Source organism: Polypterus senegalus, chromosome 8 (genome assembly GCF_016835505.1).
Source record: "Polypterus senegalus isolate Bchr_013 chromosome 8, ASM1683550v1, whole genome shotgun sequence".
Lineage (NCBI taxonomy): Eukaryota > Metazoa > Chordata > Cladistia > Polypteriformes > Polypteridae > Polypterus > Polypterus senegalus.
In genome coordinates, this window is record NC_053161.1 from 114,472,467 (window position 1) to 114,488,523 (window position 16,057).

The 16,057-nt window shown below is 36.9% G+C and overlaps 1 protein-coding gene across 16 annotated transcripts in view; it reads right to left on the reverse strand.

The window, feature by feature from the left end:
• The window catches only part of ppfibp1b (PPFIA binding protein 1b), a 197,045-nt gene that overhangs the window by 82,669 nt on the left and 98,319 nt on the right, over positions 1–16,057 (reverse strand). For 11 of the 16 annotated variants that reach the window (XM_039761651.1, XM_039761659.1, XM_039761654.1 and 8 more), the window contains 2 exons: positions 5,589–5,706; positions 3,869–3,901 (listed from right to left, as the gene is read on the reverse strand). In XM_039761651.1, the coding sequence (XP_039617585.1) occupies positions 3,869–3,901; positions 5,589–5,706 (151 nt within the window). The remainder of the gene's footprint in view (positions 1–3,868; positions 3,902–5,588; positions 5,707–16,057) is intronic. The other 5 variants (XM_039761655.1, XM_039761657.1, XM_039761653.1 and 2 more) reach the window with 1 other exon arrangement.

Genomic DNA, 16,057 nt, shown 5'->3' on the forward strand with positions numbered 1-16,057 from the left:
CCTACAATCTTTCAAGCATGAAAGGCAGCATATAGATTTAACATGTCTATAAAGCAAAGTTTAATTTTAATGAGCATAAATTAAACACCTGAGTGGAACCTAAACATCTGTATGCAGTCAGTCATGCCCATATAGAACATTTGGTACCTACATTTCCCACGGCAGATATCAAAGGACAAGCAAAAATGGTGGGATGTAGAAAGTATCACTTTTGGACCATAAAGCATGAACAAGATTTGTTTGCACTTAATGATTCAGATTCTGTTTTTAGACTTTGGTTCAACTAAACTTTAACTAAACCTCTACACACCAAACTGAATGCTTCCACTTATAGATGGATTTTTTTTGACAAGCAGGAAGCAGTATGTTCAGGTGGACTCCCTCCTCTTAGACTGACTCTGTATCGTAACAGGTGCCCCTTAAGGCTATACACTTTCTCCCCTACTGCATTCTATGTACACCAATAACTGTAGGTCTACTGATGCCCCAGTAAAGTATCATTAACTTTGTCAAAGACATCACCATCTTTGTACTAATTAATAAAGGCAACAAAGCTACACATAGGAAGGAGATAACCCATCTTGCATTCTTGGTGCACTACAAATAACTTGGTACTCAATACCACAATGGTGAATGACTTTTGCAAACAGCAGCGTTACAACCCCTTCCTCTAGAAATGAAGGATTTTATAATCAAGATGGTGGGATCCTTCAAATTTTACGCATAACTACCATAAACACTCACAGTTGGGACTTGAACATAACCTCTTACACAAAGAAAGCTGAGCAGCAGATGTACTTTTTACTCCAACTAATGAAATTAAATATTTCCCAGACAACCTTAGTACAATTCTACAAAGCCATAACTCAAAGTGGGATCATATTTTCATTTCTTGTCTGGTTTGGTTCAGCACTTTCATATAATCTAAAGTTTTGTATTTTATTTAGAGACATATTATATGGGGTGTTCTACCATGTTAGCCATTATGGATGCAATGAGAAGTCAAGCAAAATAACACCTTTTATTAGCTAATTAAAAAGATTACAATATGCAAGCTTTTGATGCAGCTCAGGCCCTTCATATTTAGAGGCGTATTTAAATAATAAAAATTTTGTTTTTTTATATTCTCCGCTGGTCTCAAGAGGTTGAGCTGAGTTGGGTCAATCTAGTGGTTTCACCGAGAGTACAAGGTTACACGCATACAACAGGCACCTCAAACCTGTTAAGACACACCGTTAAAGGGTGCACAGAATTCACTCGAGCTCCATATGTGCAAAGCACACAATTATTCAACTTAAAATCATCTATCGAGCACCTCTGTCTCATTTAAAATTGTCCAAAATGTTGCAAGGGCAAGATCCAACCTGCAAATGTTAAAATCAAGCTCCAGCCTCACTGGGTCACATGTTTTGGGCCTGCACCAAATTAACATGATTCTGGACCAAAATCTTTAAAAGCCTTTCAGACAGCCTTGGTGTCACAATCCCTCCTAACCCAATAACAGCTGTGTTTGGTGTTCTTCCAGATGGGATTAAAGTGGACAAGGACAAACAAACTGTGATTGCCTTTACTACACTATTGGCACATAGACTCATCTTGCTCAACTGGAAGAATCCTTACTCTCCTCTTTTCAGTTATTGGGCAACTGATGTTATATACTACTTAAAATCGTAAAAAAATTTTATATACTTAGAGGATCTGTGAAAAACTTTAAAACCTGGCATGATCTAATTAATATTTTAGGATAAGCATTTAAATTGAGGAAGTGGATTCTCTTCCCCTTTTTATTCTATTTATTTACTTGGTTATCGTTTCTACTATTAAATTTTCACTGTTGGCCTAGCTCTCTTTCTCATGGGCGGGGGTTGACTTCATTTGAACCTAGTTTTCTAAAATTTGACTTGCTTGGATGGAATGTTGCTTGATTATAATAAATTCAATAAAATGTTAAAAAAGGTGCTAGGTCCTAAGATCTAGAACCCTGAAGGGTCATCTTTGGCTTTAGAATTCCGAAGCATGTGATTTTATATATATAAAAAAAAAAGGGGACGGTGATTTCTGTTTACTTAACAATAAATCACAAATAAATAAATTCTAAAACCCATTTTATGATTCTTAATGTAGAACTGAACTCCTAGATTTTTCCAGGTTTGGGAAAAAAAGCCGAAAACATTATACAGGATCTATGGCTGAATTCACACATGAACTAAAAGGTACTCAATTCTGCATTTTCACTAATATGTGACAAAATCTGATATTTTTAGAAAAAATGTAAGGCAAAAAAAAAAAAAAAACCTACAGCGAACTTTACAGAACAGATTCAGATCAGCAATGAATGTGGTCCAATACAGTTATGCGACTTGAATTTAACGCTTGTTGACCCATGTCCAAATACTTAAATTGGAACTGTATTATGCATATATTCTTAGCAGAATCACACATATCTTGAAAAAGTACAAAAGGTACCAAACGCCACAACCCTTCCAATTAAAATAATTGGCATGAGTACTTCAAGGATCTGAGTTTGGTGCAATAAACATGAGAATATGACTTGCATACTCAACATGTTCATAGGACCTCTAGGACATCTCAAAGGGTATCTTCTTGCAATCAAAAAAAAAAAGTCTGACGTAGTGTAAGACTTTCCACTGTGATTGGACTTGCCAATGCCAAAAAGGTTGGATAATGTATGGTACTTTGTGCCTGTTGCTAGCCAAAACTGCTCAATATCTATATCCTTTTAATGGAAATGGTGCACCTCAAGCTTATATTTTTCTGAGAAATTCTTCCAGACAGACAAATACTTACAAGTTCCCTTAACAGTCTGAAACTATTAAAAACTTTCAATAAACCCTACACATCTTACTCCCATTAGTACCGGTTTCTCTTTCATGCCAACATGTTTCTACTAACAGGTGGAAGTTATGACTACTATCAATGAAAATCTTTTACCCTCCCTTTCCCTCATGAGTTAAGTAATTCAGAGATTGCTCAGAGATGGTCACCACTACAAATAATTTTACAATTCAGCACCAACAATCAGGTTGTTGGGGCTCGAAGTCTACTAGTTTACATCTGTTTCATGATGTATTAATTTTGGGCATATGGGTTGCATTCACTTTTATGTCCATAAACTGCACACTTATCATATTTTAGTCACTTGAACAGTTAGACATACAGAAAAAAAAGGGTTTTGGAATTGAGGTTTGCTCTGCCTCACCACAGTATAAAATCAGCCTAAATGACGGGGTCATTTTGAATCAAAAGAATATGCAGTTCTGCACTGTCAAGGGATTTCATATATTTAATATTACACAAGTGATAGGTAGAAGCCACACACTATTTTCTGATATTTTGATTTTGGGATGTATATTTTGTTGCATTTTACCCAAACAATTGGCTACTGAATGAAGTTATGTCTGCATATACCAATTAGTGACTTATCATGAAGAGTCTTCTTTATCTGTGCAAAATGTATTCTAGAACTGCATTCTTTTGGCCAAATTGAACCTCATAGGTAAGGCAGAGTAGAAGAAATATTTCAATGATTAAATAAACTTGCTTTTATATGAAAATAAACCCTAGAAATGAAAAACACAACTTACATTTAGTAAAAGCACCTTTAACCCAAATATTAACTGTCTGCCAGAATTGTAAACATTTGCTGTACTAAAATGGAAATCGCCAGGACTAATTTTACTTCTATTATTTTGAACATTAACATCCTGCATATATTTTAATCTAAACTCTTTAATTTGGAATAAAAGGAAACAAATCAGTATTTTAATACACTGCAGAACTGCATGCAAGGTGAAAAAGCAGCAAACTGGAACTACTTAAACTAGTGCACATAATAGAAAAACCTTACATTTCTCTTTCAGCTTCTTTTTTACATTTTCATCTGTATAAAATAATGAGTTGATGAGTTAATAAAAATACTTTAAAAGCAGGTATCTTTAATAGCTACATTCATATGAAAAAGTTTGGGAACCCCTCTTAATTCTTTGGATTTTTGTTTATCATTGGCTGAGCTTTCAAAGTAGCAATCTTTTTAATATATAACATGCCTTATGGAAACGGTAGTATTTCAGCAGTGACATTAAGTTTATTGGATTAACAGAAAATATGCAATATGCATCATAAAAAAATTAGACATAAATTTGGGCACCCCACAGAGATATTACATCAATACTTAGTTGAGCCTCCTTTTGCAAATATAACAGCCTCTAGACACCTCCTATAGCCTTTGACGAGTGTCTGGATTCTGGATTTCGAACTGCATTTTGGGTCATCGTCTTGTTGGAATATCTTCAACTTTGTGACTGATGCTTGAACAAAATCCTGAAGAATCTGTTAATATTGGGTTGAATTGATCCGACCCTCGACTTTAACCAGGACCCCAGTCCCTGAACTAGCCACACAGCCCCACAGCATGATGGAACCTCCACCAAATTTGACAGTAGGTGTTTTTCTGCCATGCAAAGCGCTTTTAGTTATGACCAAATAACTCAGTTTTTGCCTCATCAGTCCAAAGCACTTTGTTCCAAAATGAATCTGGCTTGTCTAAATTAACATTTGCATAAAACAAGCGACACTGTTTGTGGCGTGAGCGCAGAAAGGGCTTCTTTCTCATCAGCCTGCCATACAGATGTTCTTTGTGCAAATTGTGCTGAATTGTAGACCGATGTACAGATTCACCATCTGCAGCAAGATGTTCTTGCAGGTCTTTGGAGGGGATCTGTGGGTTGTCTGTAACCATTCTCACAATCCCGCACATATGCCGCTCCTGTATTTTTCTTGGCCTGCCAGACCTGGGTTTAACAGCAACTGTGCCTGTGGCCTTCCATTTCCTGATTACATTCCTTACAGTTGAAACCGACAGTTTAAACCTCAGAGATAGATTTTTGTAGCCTTCCCTTAAACCATGATACTGAATAATCTTTGGTTTTCAGAACTTTTGAGAGTTGTTTTGAGGATCCCATACTGTCACTCATCAGAGGAGAGTCAAATGGAAGCACAACTTACAATTGACCACATTAAATACCTTTTCTCATGATTGGACACACCTTTCTATGAAGGTCCAGGCTTAATGGGCTAATCCAACCAATTTGGTGTTGCAAGTAATCAGTACTGAGCACTTACATGCATTCAAATCAGCAAAATTACAAGGGTACCCAAATTTTTGCACATCCAGTTTTTCACATTTGATTAAATTTCATACAACTAAATACTGCTTCACTAAAAATCTTTGTTTGGAAAACACCCCAGTACTCAGATGTTCCTAGGAAATGAAAGACATACCACTTATCGTTTTTGTTGAAAGTAGTGTAAATTATTATGCAGGCTGAGAGGGGTTCTCAAACTTTTTCATATGACTGTATGTTAGACATAATATGTATAACTTTGATGTAAAATGTTTCATTCATTATAATTTTTGTGGTGCAGTAATTAAAATATATTTTCATACTACACACAGGTGCAACATACCTGTGGCAGCCATTATGAAACATTGCTTTGCATTGTTTGCTTGGAATCAGTACTACAGAAGAACAATTAAATGTGGCTGGGATGAATACAGTGCACATTACCCTTTTCATTTTTTTCTCCACCATCAGATCCATTGTTCTTTAAGCCAGATTCCTCTTGCAATCTTTTCACTTCCACTTCTTTCTGTTCCAGTTGCTCCTTCAACATTTCCAACTCAGCCTGGTGCCAAAAAAAAGATCAGAAGCTTGTAGTCACTGTAACTTAGAACCCTGGCTTTCCACTGACATGCTAACGTTAGAGAGCACAGAAAAGCCAAAGCAATTATTTTAGTAATGCAGCTTTTCAGACATAGATTCTGTAAATTGAGGACGCCAGCTGCTTATAAAAAATAATAATAATAGTGTCCTTACTTGCAGGTTTGTGTTTTTATAGATACAGTGTAGCACATGCACACTAAGGTTGCAACACATATGTCAATTAAAATTACATTTAATGTACACAGAGTAGACTGAGAAGCATCACAGTACAAAAAGACAACATAGCTAATGTCACTTTCAAAGTAAGAAGCCATTTCACTAGTTTTTAATCAGAAGGCAATACTGACACACAAACTTACAAGACATTCACACTGAATATAAAAGTCAATATTAGTTTTGAAACTCACTTTATTTCAACAAGCAGCTCCACAACAAAATACCACACATTAATGTAACTAAAGACACTACTCAAAAATGTATATTCAAGTAAGAATTAATGAAAAAGAAAAGTATAATCACAAAAATCATACAAGAAAATCAAAAGGCAGCAAGTCCATGTGTCTACAAAAGAAATATTTTTAAATCTCTCTACACACACAGCTCAGGATAACACAATTTCACAAGTTTTTGGTGTCACTCAACATTTACTTTTTCATATAACCAAAAATAAATGTAAACTAATGCTGTTTTCACCTTGAGAAACCTTTAAGGTTCTACTTTCAAACATTTTGTAAAAGATACTGTAGGAAAATAAGAATTAATAACAAAATACTGTATTATGCAATTGCTGGTTATTCAATTAAAGCAGTGTTTAAGAACCATAATACCTATTCTGGTGCTTACAAACAGTCAGCCATGCCTGTTTTCCTTTATTCAGTATGTATACAGTTTGGCAGACACACATAATAAAGATGCTCCTCTTACAGGGCATATATCTACTCCTTTCTAAAACTCTCCAATTCCTGTCTAATTTGAGAAGTGCAGGCATATTAAAAACATCCTTAAAAAAAACAATCATTAATATCTATACAGGTCATTGCAAAAATTAATAAGCATTTTAATTTTACAATTCACTAAAGAGAAGAATAGGAAAGTACTGCATACAGGGGCACAGAAATTGGTAGCTCAGACGCCCAGGACTACCAATTTTTAATTCCAGACAAACTAGAGACTGAAAAGGCCCAGGAGACAACCAGATGTTTCAGATATGTATTCCATGCAATACTTTCCTAATAAAAAAACAACATAATAAAACCAACAGACACACTTTTTCAAGTATGTTCTTAACTTGGGTGTCACTTTTAAAGCTGCTGCTTATAGTTTGCCAGACTACCGTAACCACCATCTAACATGCACACACCCTTTAGTGAGCAATATTGCAAAATTGTACAGGAATTCTACAAAACAAGCACTGCAGAGTGTGGAAATACTTTTTCAGGCCTAAGCTTCAAATTTACTAACAAGAGGTCCTACTTAACAGTCCAAGAATGACCAACTGTTATGCAGCTCTCTACAAGGACATACTGCACCTCAAAATAACCCTGAAAGCCAAACAGATGATGATTTAGATAGAGAAACTAATTGGTGGTGTCTAAATTAGCTCCGAGAACAAAATTTGAGAATACAGTATTAATACAATATTTCAGTAAAATTTTGATAGCTTTGGATACATTGGAAAAAGGACCATGCATCAACATGACATAATACTTTAAAAATCAGCCATTTACTAAAATAGCCTCATTCAAAATGAAGATTGTGTTTATATTGTGGAAAAAAGTGCTATGCACTTGTATATGGCAAAATATTATAAATAGATATTGATGTAATAAGTTGCAAGTAATTCACTACCCTGTAGATAAAGCCGGACTATCAGAAAGTGTATCTGGACTACCAGGTCTGCAAAGTTGGTAGCCCAGCAGACTATCATATGCATTTACAATTTCTCCACTCCTGTACACAGAAACCACATTTACATACCTTAGTTTATAGCACAATAGACCATTCTCAAACCTGCTTAATCAATTCTAGAAGCTTGAAGAAATCACTGTGGTAAAACTCTGTTCATGACATGTATAAGTAGCATCTCATTCCTGACTGTCTCATGTTGATCCATTCTGAAGGGTTCTCTAGTTTCTTTCTTTGCAGGGGCAACTCACAGTGACAATAACAAAGGTGATTAACAAGGACTATGCTACTGTTTTTACTGCATGTGAACATCAGCTATGAATTCTTCCTTCACAAGATTGTTACTACAATTGGTTACTACAGTGTCAAAAAAACCCAAAAAACTCTATTAACTCCTTATGCACCAAGGGGATTTGTCAATATTAGACCTAAATTACATACCAAAAATAAATGCCTATTTTTGTAGTAAAGGAGCTCCAATTGGCTAAAGAGTATTTCAAATTGAAAGAAATCTGCTCAGTAATCTAGCAGGAAGAGCGTGCAGCAGATAGTCTATGAGTATGGTAATTGAACCCATGATGGTAGAACTTAAACCTGCACGCTGTAATGCTTCAAAGTGATACTATGCACAGTACATAGAAATCAAGCATAGTCTCGAGTCCATCAGACATACCGTTCTCAAAGTCATAACTTTCTTCAGAATTTATCTCTTACTCTTTGTGTGTAACAATGCATAACAGTTTATAAAGATGAGAAGCTACATAGGCATTATATTTGTTGTTGTTTAGTCACTGCTGTGACATGTAGTACAAATAACCAATCAAGAGACCGATATATCATCAGAATGCTAAGAAACTCAGCTATCCAATGGTAATGAGCCCTGCACTGGATATGACGTAGGAGGTATATTTAAAAAAAAACAGACTAACTCACCTCTGATGTGCTGCTTACCTTGTTGTATACATTTGCAAATCACATATTTTAATAATGAGAGAGAGAGAGAAAACATTAAAACTTATGATTCATTTGAAAAAAGACCCCTTTGGTCATGTTAAAATACCATCACTACTTTTGATTCACTTGTGGGTTTATTGCATTGTGTTAAAATACAAACCGGATTCCAAAAAAGTTGGGACACTATACAAATCGTGAATAAAAACTGAATGCAATGATGTGGAGGTGCCAACTTCTAATATTTTATTCAGAATAGAACATAAATCACGGAACAAAAGTTTAAACTGAGAAAATGTATCATTTTAAGGGAAAAATATGTTGATTCAGAATTTCATGGTGTCAACAAATCCCAAAAAAGTTGGGACAAGGCCATTTTCACCACTGTGTGGCATCTCCCCTTCTTCTTACAACACTCAACAGACGTCTGGGGACCAAGGAGACCAGTTTCTCAAGTTTAGAAATAGGAATGCTCTCCCATTCTTGTCTAATACAGGCCTCTAACTGTTCAATCGTCTTGGGCCTTCTTTGTCGCACCTTCCTCTTTATGATGCGCCAAATGTTCTCTATAGGTGAAAGATCTGGACTGCAGACTGGCCATTTCAGTACCCAGATCCTTCTCCTACGCAGCCATGATGTTGTGATTGATGCAGAATGTGGTCTGGCATTATCTTGTTGAAAAATGCAGGGTCTTCCCTGAAAGAGATGACGTCTGGATGGGAGCATATGTTGTTCTAGAACCTGAATATATTTTTCTGCATTGATGGTGTCTTTCCAGACATGCAAGCTGACCATGCCACACGCACTCATGCAACCCCATACCATCAGAGATGCAGGCATCTGAACTGAGCGTTGATAACAACTTGGGTTGTCCTTGTCCTCTTTGGTCCGGATGACCGCGTCCCAGATTTCCAAAAGAACTTCGAAGTGTGACTCGTCTGACCACAGAACAGTCTTCCATTTTGCCACACTCCATTTTAAATGATCCCTGGCCCAGTGAAAATGCCTGAGCTTGAGGATCTTGCTTAGAAATGGCTTCTTCTTTGCACTGTAGAGTTTCAGCTGGCAACGGCAGATGGCACGGTGGATTGTGTTCACTGACAATGGTTTCTGGAAGTATTCCTGAGCCCATTCTGTGATTTCCTTTACAGTAGCATTCCTGTTTGTGGTGCAGTGTCGTTTAAGGGCCTGGAGATCACGGGCATCCAGTATGGTTTTATGGCCTTGACCCTTACGCACAGAGATTGTTCCAGATTCTCTGAATCTTTGGATGATGTTATGCACAGTTGATGATGATAGATGCAAAGACTTTGCAATTTTTCGCTGGGTAACACCTTTCTGATATTGCTCCACTATCTTTCTGTGCAACATTGTGGGAATTGGTGATCCTCTACCCATCTTGGCTTCTGAGAGACACTGCCACTCTGAGAAGCTCTTTTCATACCCAATCATGTTGCTAATTGACCTAATTAGTGTTAATTGGTCTTCCAGCTCTTCGTTATGCTCAAATTTTCCAGCCTCTTATTGCTACTTGTCCCAACTTTTTTTGGATTTGTTGACACCGTGAAATTTTGAATCAACATATTTTTCCTTTAAAATGATACATTTACTCAGATTAAACGTTTGATCTGTCATCTACGTTCTATTACAAATAAAATATTGACATTTGCCATCTCCACATCATTGCATTCAGTTTTTATTCACAATTTGTTTAGTGTCTCAACTTTTTTGGAATCCGGTTTGTATATTGTTCAATATATTGTGTAAAAACTCAGTTGTCTATCTCATCATTCATTACTGTAACCAAATAGTTCAGTTCAGAGTTCAGAGTCAGGGGGCCTGTGGCATATCCCAGAAGGATCAGGTGCAAAGTAGGAACAAAGTCCAGCTGGGGCGCCACACCCATACTCAAAAATACAAGACCAATTTAGAGCTATCAATTAACCTAACATAGTCATCTTTGGGATACTGAAGGAAAATCGGACTTCATAGAGAAAAACCTAATATCGAGAAGTTATTGGTTGTCAAAATGTTTCTTCAAGTACTAAATTCTATGCCTATTTGAGTGGAACTAATGTTAGACAGAATGTCAAACCTGTACTACTGGATACAATTACTGTAAGTTGAGGCTCCACTTTCTGAGTTATGTATTGGGTTAAGTGCAATAATGGTACTAAAAAACTATTTTTAAAATGGTGCAGAGTACCAGCATTTCAGGAGTTTTGGTATTGGAAGTAAACCGTAATTTTGACAGACTTTGTGGTCAACTCTTCATTTTTACACTCTCCAACATGCTGTAGAATCTGCAGGGGAAAGAAAAAACCCTCCCCTGCCCCATTCAATGTACGAGAGCAGTGTTTCTTAAACTATATGCCACGACTTTTTGTGAAGGGTTGCCATGTGATTGTTTAATAAAATAAATGTTCATCCGATTGTGAACTCTGTACCAAGTGATATGCCTGCCGCTTTTTATCTTACTTTTTATTGCGGCTGTATGTAAAAATAAATCTATCGAATTCTATTGAGTTCTTTCTTTACTGTGGCAGGAAAATAAGTTATCTTCATCGTCCATCTCTCAACCTATTAAACAGTCAGTCTGGGAGCAAAGATGTGCATAAGAAAGAGACAGAGAACTGACAGATAAGCTTGTGAGGTGAGGAGACTGTGGCACAAGATTAAATGTCATAATGAAATTAACAGGTGCGGGACAAGGATGTAACCATTTTCAGGGTGTTATGAAGGGTGAGTGAATTGACTGGGAGTATATATAGTACTGTGCCAGAGTTGTATGCAAAATGCACTTTCAATGGAAATGAACAACTTCTCTGTGGTTAATTGCATGGTCACTGTTATGGCAAAAACTGAATGCAAATCTGTAGCAAAGAACATTTCATTTTAAGTTTAACATGCCTCATCAAGGAAAAAATTTTCTTCTCGTCACACTGTAAATGTCCTTCAACTGGTATTGTGGACATGTTTGTCAGACATGCAGGTTAGTTGGACTGGTAATGCTAAATTAGCCCCTGGGTGTGCGTGTGTGTGTGTGTGTGTGTTTGCATGCATGATTGTGGATGTGTTCACCCTGCCTCGGATTGGCACCCTATTCGGGGATTGTCCTTACCTCACATCCTATGCTTTCGGGGTTAGGCACCAGGATAAGCAGGTTTGGATGGATGGAACATTGTTTAAAGAATATGTTTTGTTTCAGACTTTTCTCTTTTAGTAATTTATGTAGATATGTACTTGAAAGGAAACAAAAAAATGTTTATTATATGGCCATTCTTATTTGTTTTTTCATGAATTTCTTGTCATTATGATAACAATTCTCTTCTTGGGTCCCAGCAGACTACTGATTTTATTTGGGTCTTCAGATTTAAAATGTTTTAAAACTGCATTAGAGAATTCAGGGGGGAACCACTGCTTGTAGTAAGGCAGTCAAGAGAGGTGTACACTGTGTGCACAATTATTAGGCAAGTGAGTATTTTGACCATATCATCATTTTTAATGCGTATATTCCAACTCCAAGCTGTATTAACTTGAATGCTTATTGGATTTAAGCACGTCAGGTGATGTGTATTTGTGTAATGAGGGAGGGTGTGGCCTAAGGAGATCAACACCCTATATCAAGGTGTACAGAATTATTAGGCAGCTAGTTTTCCTCAGGCAAAATGGGCCAAAAAAGAGATTTAACTGACTCTGAAAAGTCAAAAATTGTAAAAAGTCTTTCAGAGGGATGCAGCACTTTTGGAATTGCTAAGATATTGGTGTGTGATCACAGAACCATCAAACATTTTGTTGCAAATAGTCAACAGGGTCGCAAGAAACGTGTTGAGAACAAAAGACACAAATTAGCTGCCAAAGATATGAGAAGAATCAAACGTGAAGCTACCAGGAACCCATTATCCTCCAGTACTTTCATATTCCAGAGCTGCAACCTACCTGGAGTGCCCAGAAGTACAAGGTGTTCAGTGCTCAAAGACATGGCCAAGGTAAGGAGGGCTGAAACCCAACCACCACTGAACAAGAAACATAAGTTGAAACGTCAAAACTGGGCCAAGAAATATCTGAAGACAGATTTTTTTCAAAGGTTTTATGGACCGATGAGATGAGAGTGACTCTTGATGGACCAGATGGATGGACCTGTGGATCAGTAATGGGCACAGAGCTCCACTCCAACGTGGAGGTGGGGTACTGGTATGAGCTGGTATTTTTAAAGATGAGCTAGTTGGACCTTTTTGCATTGAAGATGAACTCAAAATCAACTCCCAAACCTACTGCCAGTTTTTCGAAGACACTTTCTTCAAACAGTGATACAGGAAAAAGACCATGATTTTTATGCAGGCCAATGCTCCATCACTTGCATCGAAGTTCTCCACTGCGTGGCCAGCCAGTAAAGGCCTTAAAGATGAAGGAATAATGACATGGCCCCTTCCTCATCTGACCTAAACCCTATCGAGAACTTGTGGGCACTTCTTAAACGCTAGATTTACGGGGGAGAAAAACAATACACCTCTCTGAAGAGTTTCTGGGAGGCTGTAGTCACTGCTCCACAAAAAGCTGATCGTCAACAGATCAAGAAACTGACAGACTCCATGAATGGAAAGGCTTATGACTGTTTTTGTAAAGAAGGGTGGCTATATTGGTCATTGATTGATTGGTTTATTTTTTTTGAAATGTCAGAGATGTTTATTTGTAAATTTTGAGGTGTTTGTTTATTATTCTCACCATAACAGATGAAAATAAACAAGTGAGATGGGAAAATTTTCATTTTTCCTTTAGTTGCATAATAAATCTGCACACTAATAGTTGCCTAATAATTGTGCACATATGTATTCCCTGATGATGTTCACACTCACATTTCTGTTGTGAAACATTCAGGTTTCAGGTTTATTAACATTTTGGATTGACTGATTGCACTGTGTTTGTTCCATATTAAAATTAATCCTCAAAAATACAACTTGCCTAATAATTGTGCACACAGTGTATATTCACTAAGGATAATCCCCCTAAGCACACACTCCCCATTTTCTCTTTCACACACTGTCGATTCTGCAGTGGGTTTGGGGGCAACTGACTTTTAAGCACCGGACAACTGAAAGCAAAACTGTAGCTTGCAACAAAATAGGAAGTCAGGCGCTAATGAGGCGCAAACGTTTAACACGTTTGTGTGGTGCACATGTGGGCTTTTTTACTCAATAGGCGAGTATGCGACATGTGGTGGGGAATGATGGGGAGATCTTTTATCTATTTCAGTACCATTTTAGTACCAGTAGTAAGGTCCAATAGATTGATCAAACTTTTAGTACCAATCCAATATTACTCCACTGGTATAAATATTGAGGAAGAATTTTCTTATATTTAGTTGTGATTAAATATTTGTTACAAAAGAAAAACAGAGAAATCTTCTCCAAAACTATATATTCAAAGTCAGTCATCAGTCATATTTTTTTTTTATTAATTTTATTGCAATCCATACAAAGCAATCAATTTTTTACAAAAAGAAAAACGGAGTTAAGAGCAGATCGATCCCCACCCCTGAGAGTGAGAGCAAGCCAAACGGTATGAAATTTAAGGCTTGTAAACATACCTAAATTAATAAATTCTCTGTGCTTTATGAACTTATTTTAAAATATTACTGATTAGATCCTGCCATGTTTTGAAAAAAGTCTGTACAGATCCTCTAACTGAGTATTTGATTTTTTCCAATTTCAAATAATATAACACATCAGTTTCCCACTGACTTAAAGAGGAGAGTTTGGGTTCTTCCAGTTTATCAGAATAAGTCTGCGTGCCAAAAGTGTAGTGAATGCAATCACAATTTGTTTGTCTTTCTCCACTTTAAGCCCCTCTGGAAGAACCTCAAACACAGCTGTTAATGGGTTAGGAGGGATTGTGAGTCCAAGGCTATCTGTAAGGTAATTAAAATTTTTTGTCCAGAATAATGTTAATTTGGTGCAGGCCCAGAACATGTGACCCAGTGAGGCTGGGACTTGGTTGCAACGTTCGCAGGTTGGATCATGCCCTGGAAACATTTTGGAGAGTTTTAGTGCAAGACAGATGTGCTCGATATATAATTTTGAGTTGTATAATTGTATGCTTTGCGCATATGGAGCTCGAGTGAATTCTCTGCATTGCTACTTTCCACTCCTTTTCTGATATATTAATTGAGAGATCTTTTCCCAGTGTCCTCTTGGATCTTTGAAAGGAAGGGATTGTAAAATGATTTTATATATAGTAGAGATGGAGTCTAAGTCCTTGAGATTGAGCAATATTTTTCCAGCATGGATGAGGGTGCAAGATGAGGAAAATCTGGAAGGTTCTGTTTAACAAAGTTCCTGATTTGAAGATAGTGAAAGAAATGTGTAGCTGGAATGTTAAATTTGGAATGTAATTGTTCATAGGATGCAAAGACGTTGTCTATATAAAGATCTCTAAGCAAGTTAATTCCAAATTTTTCCAGATATTAAAAACTGCATATGTTTGTGAAGGTTGAAAGAGGTGGTTCTCTTGCAGAGGTGCCACAGATAGAAGCTTCTCCGTCTTAAAATGCTTTCTACATTGGTTCCAGATTCTAAGTGAGTGGAGCACAATTGGGTTATTAGTGTATTGCCGATAGCGTGTGTTTATTGGAGCACAGAGCAAGGAATACAAAGAAGTACTGCAGGATTTTACTTCTATTGTGGTCCAAGCCTGTGTATGTTCTTCTATTTGTGTCCAGGTTCTTATCGCCTGTATATTTGCTGCCCAGTAATAAAACTGGAAGTTAGGTAGAGCCATGCCGCCTTCTGCCTTTTGTCTTTGTAGGGTCGCTCTTTTGATGCGTGGATGTTTTGAATTCCAAATAAATGAGGTTATTGTTGAATCTAATTGCTTAAAGAATGATTTATTAATGTATATTGGATGTTTTGAAATAAAAAGGAGCTTAGGAAGAATATTCATCTTAACAGTGTTAATTCTTCCAGCTAGTGTGAGATGAAGGGTTGACCATCTATGCAAGTCTTGTTTAATTTTTTCCATGCAGACGCGAAATTTTGTTGATAAAGAGCTTTATGTTTACTTGTGATGTTTACCCAGGTATTTAAACTGTTCTGCAATGATAAAAGGTAGGGTGTCTAATCTAATATTATATGCTTGAGAATTCACTGGAAAGAGTACACTTTTATTCAGATTAATTCTGAGACCAGAGATCTTTTGAAATTCTGTGAGTGCTGCTAAGACTGCAGGCACAGAATTTTCTGGGTCCGATATATACAGTACCATGTCATCTGCATATAATGAGATTTTCTGTTCCAGTCCTTCTCTGCTAATCCCCTTTATCTGATCAGTATTTCGACAATGTATTGCCAGTGGTTCAATGGCAATGCAAACAGCAGCGGTGACAAGGGCATCCTTGTCTAGTGCCACGTTCTAGTTTAAAGTAGTCTGAGCAAATGTTATTGATGCAAACTGAAGCTTCT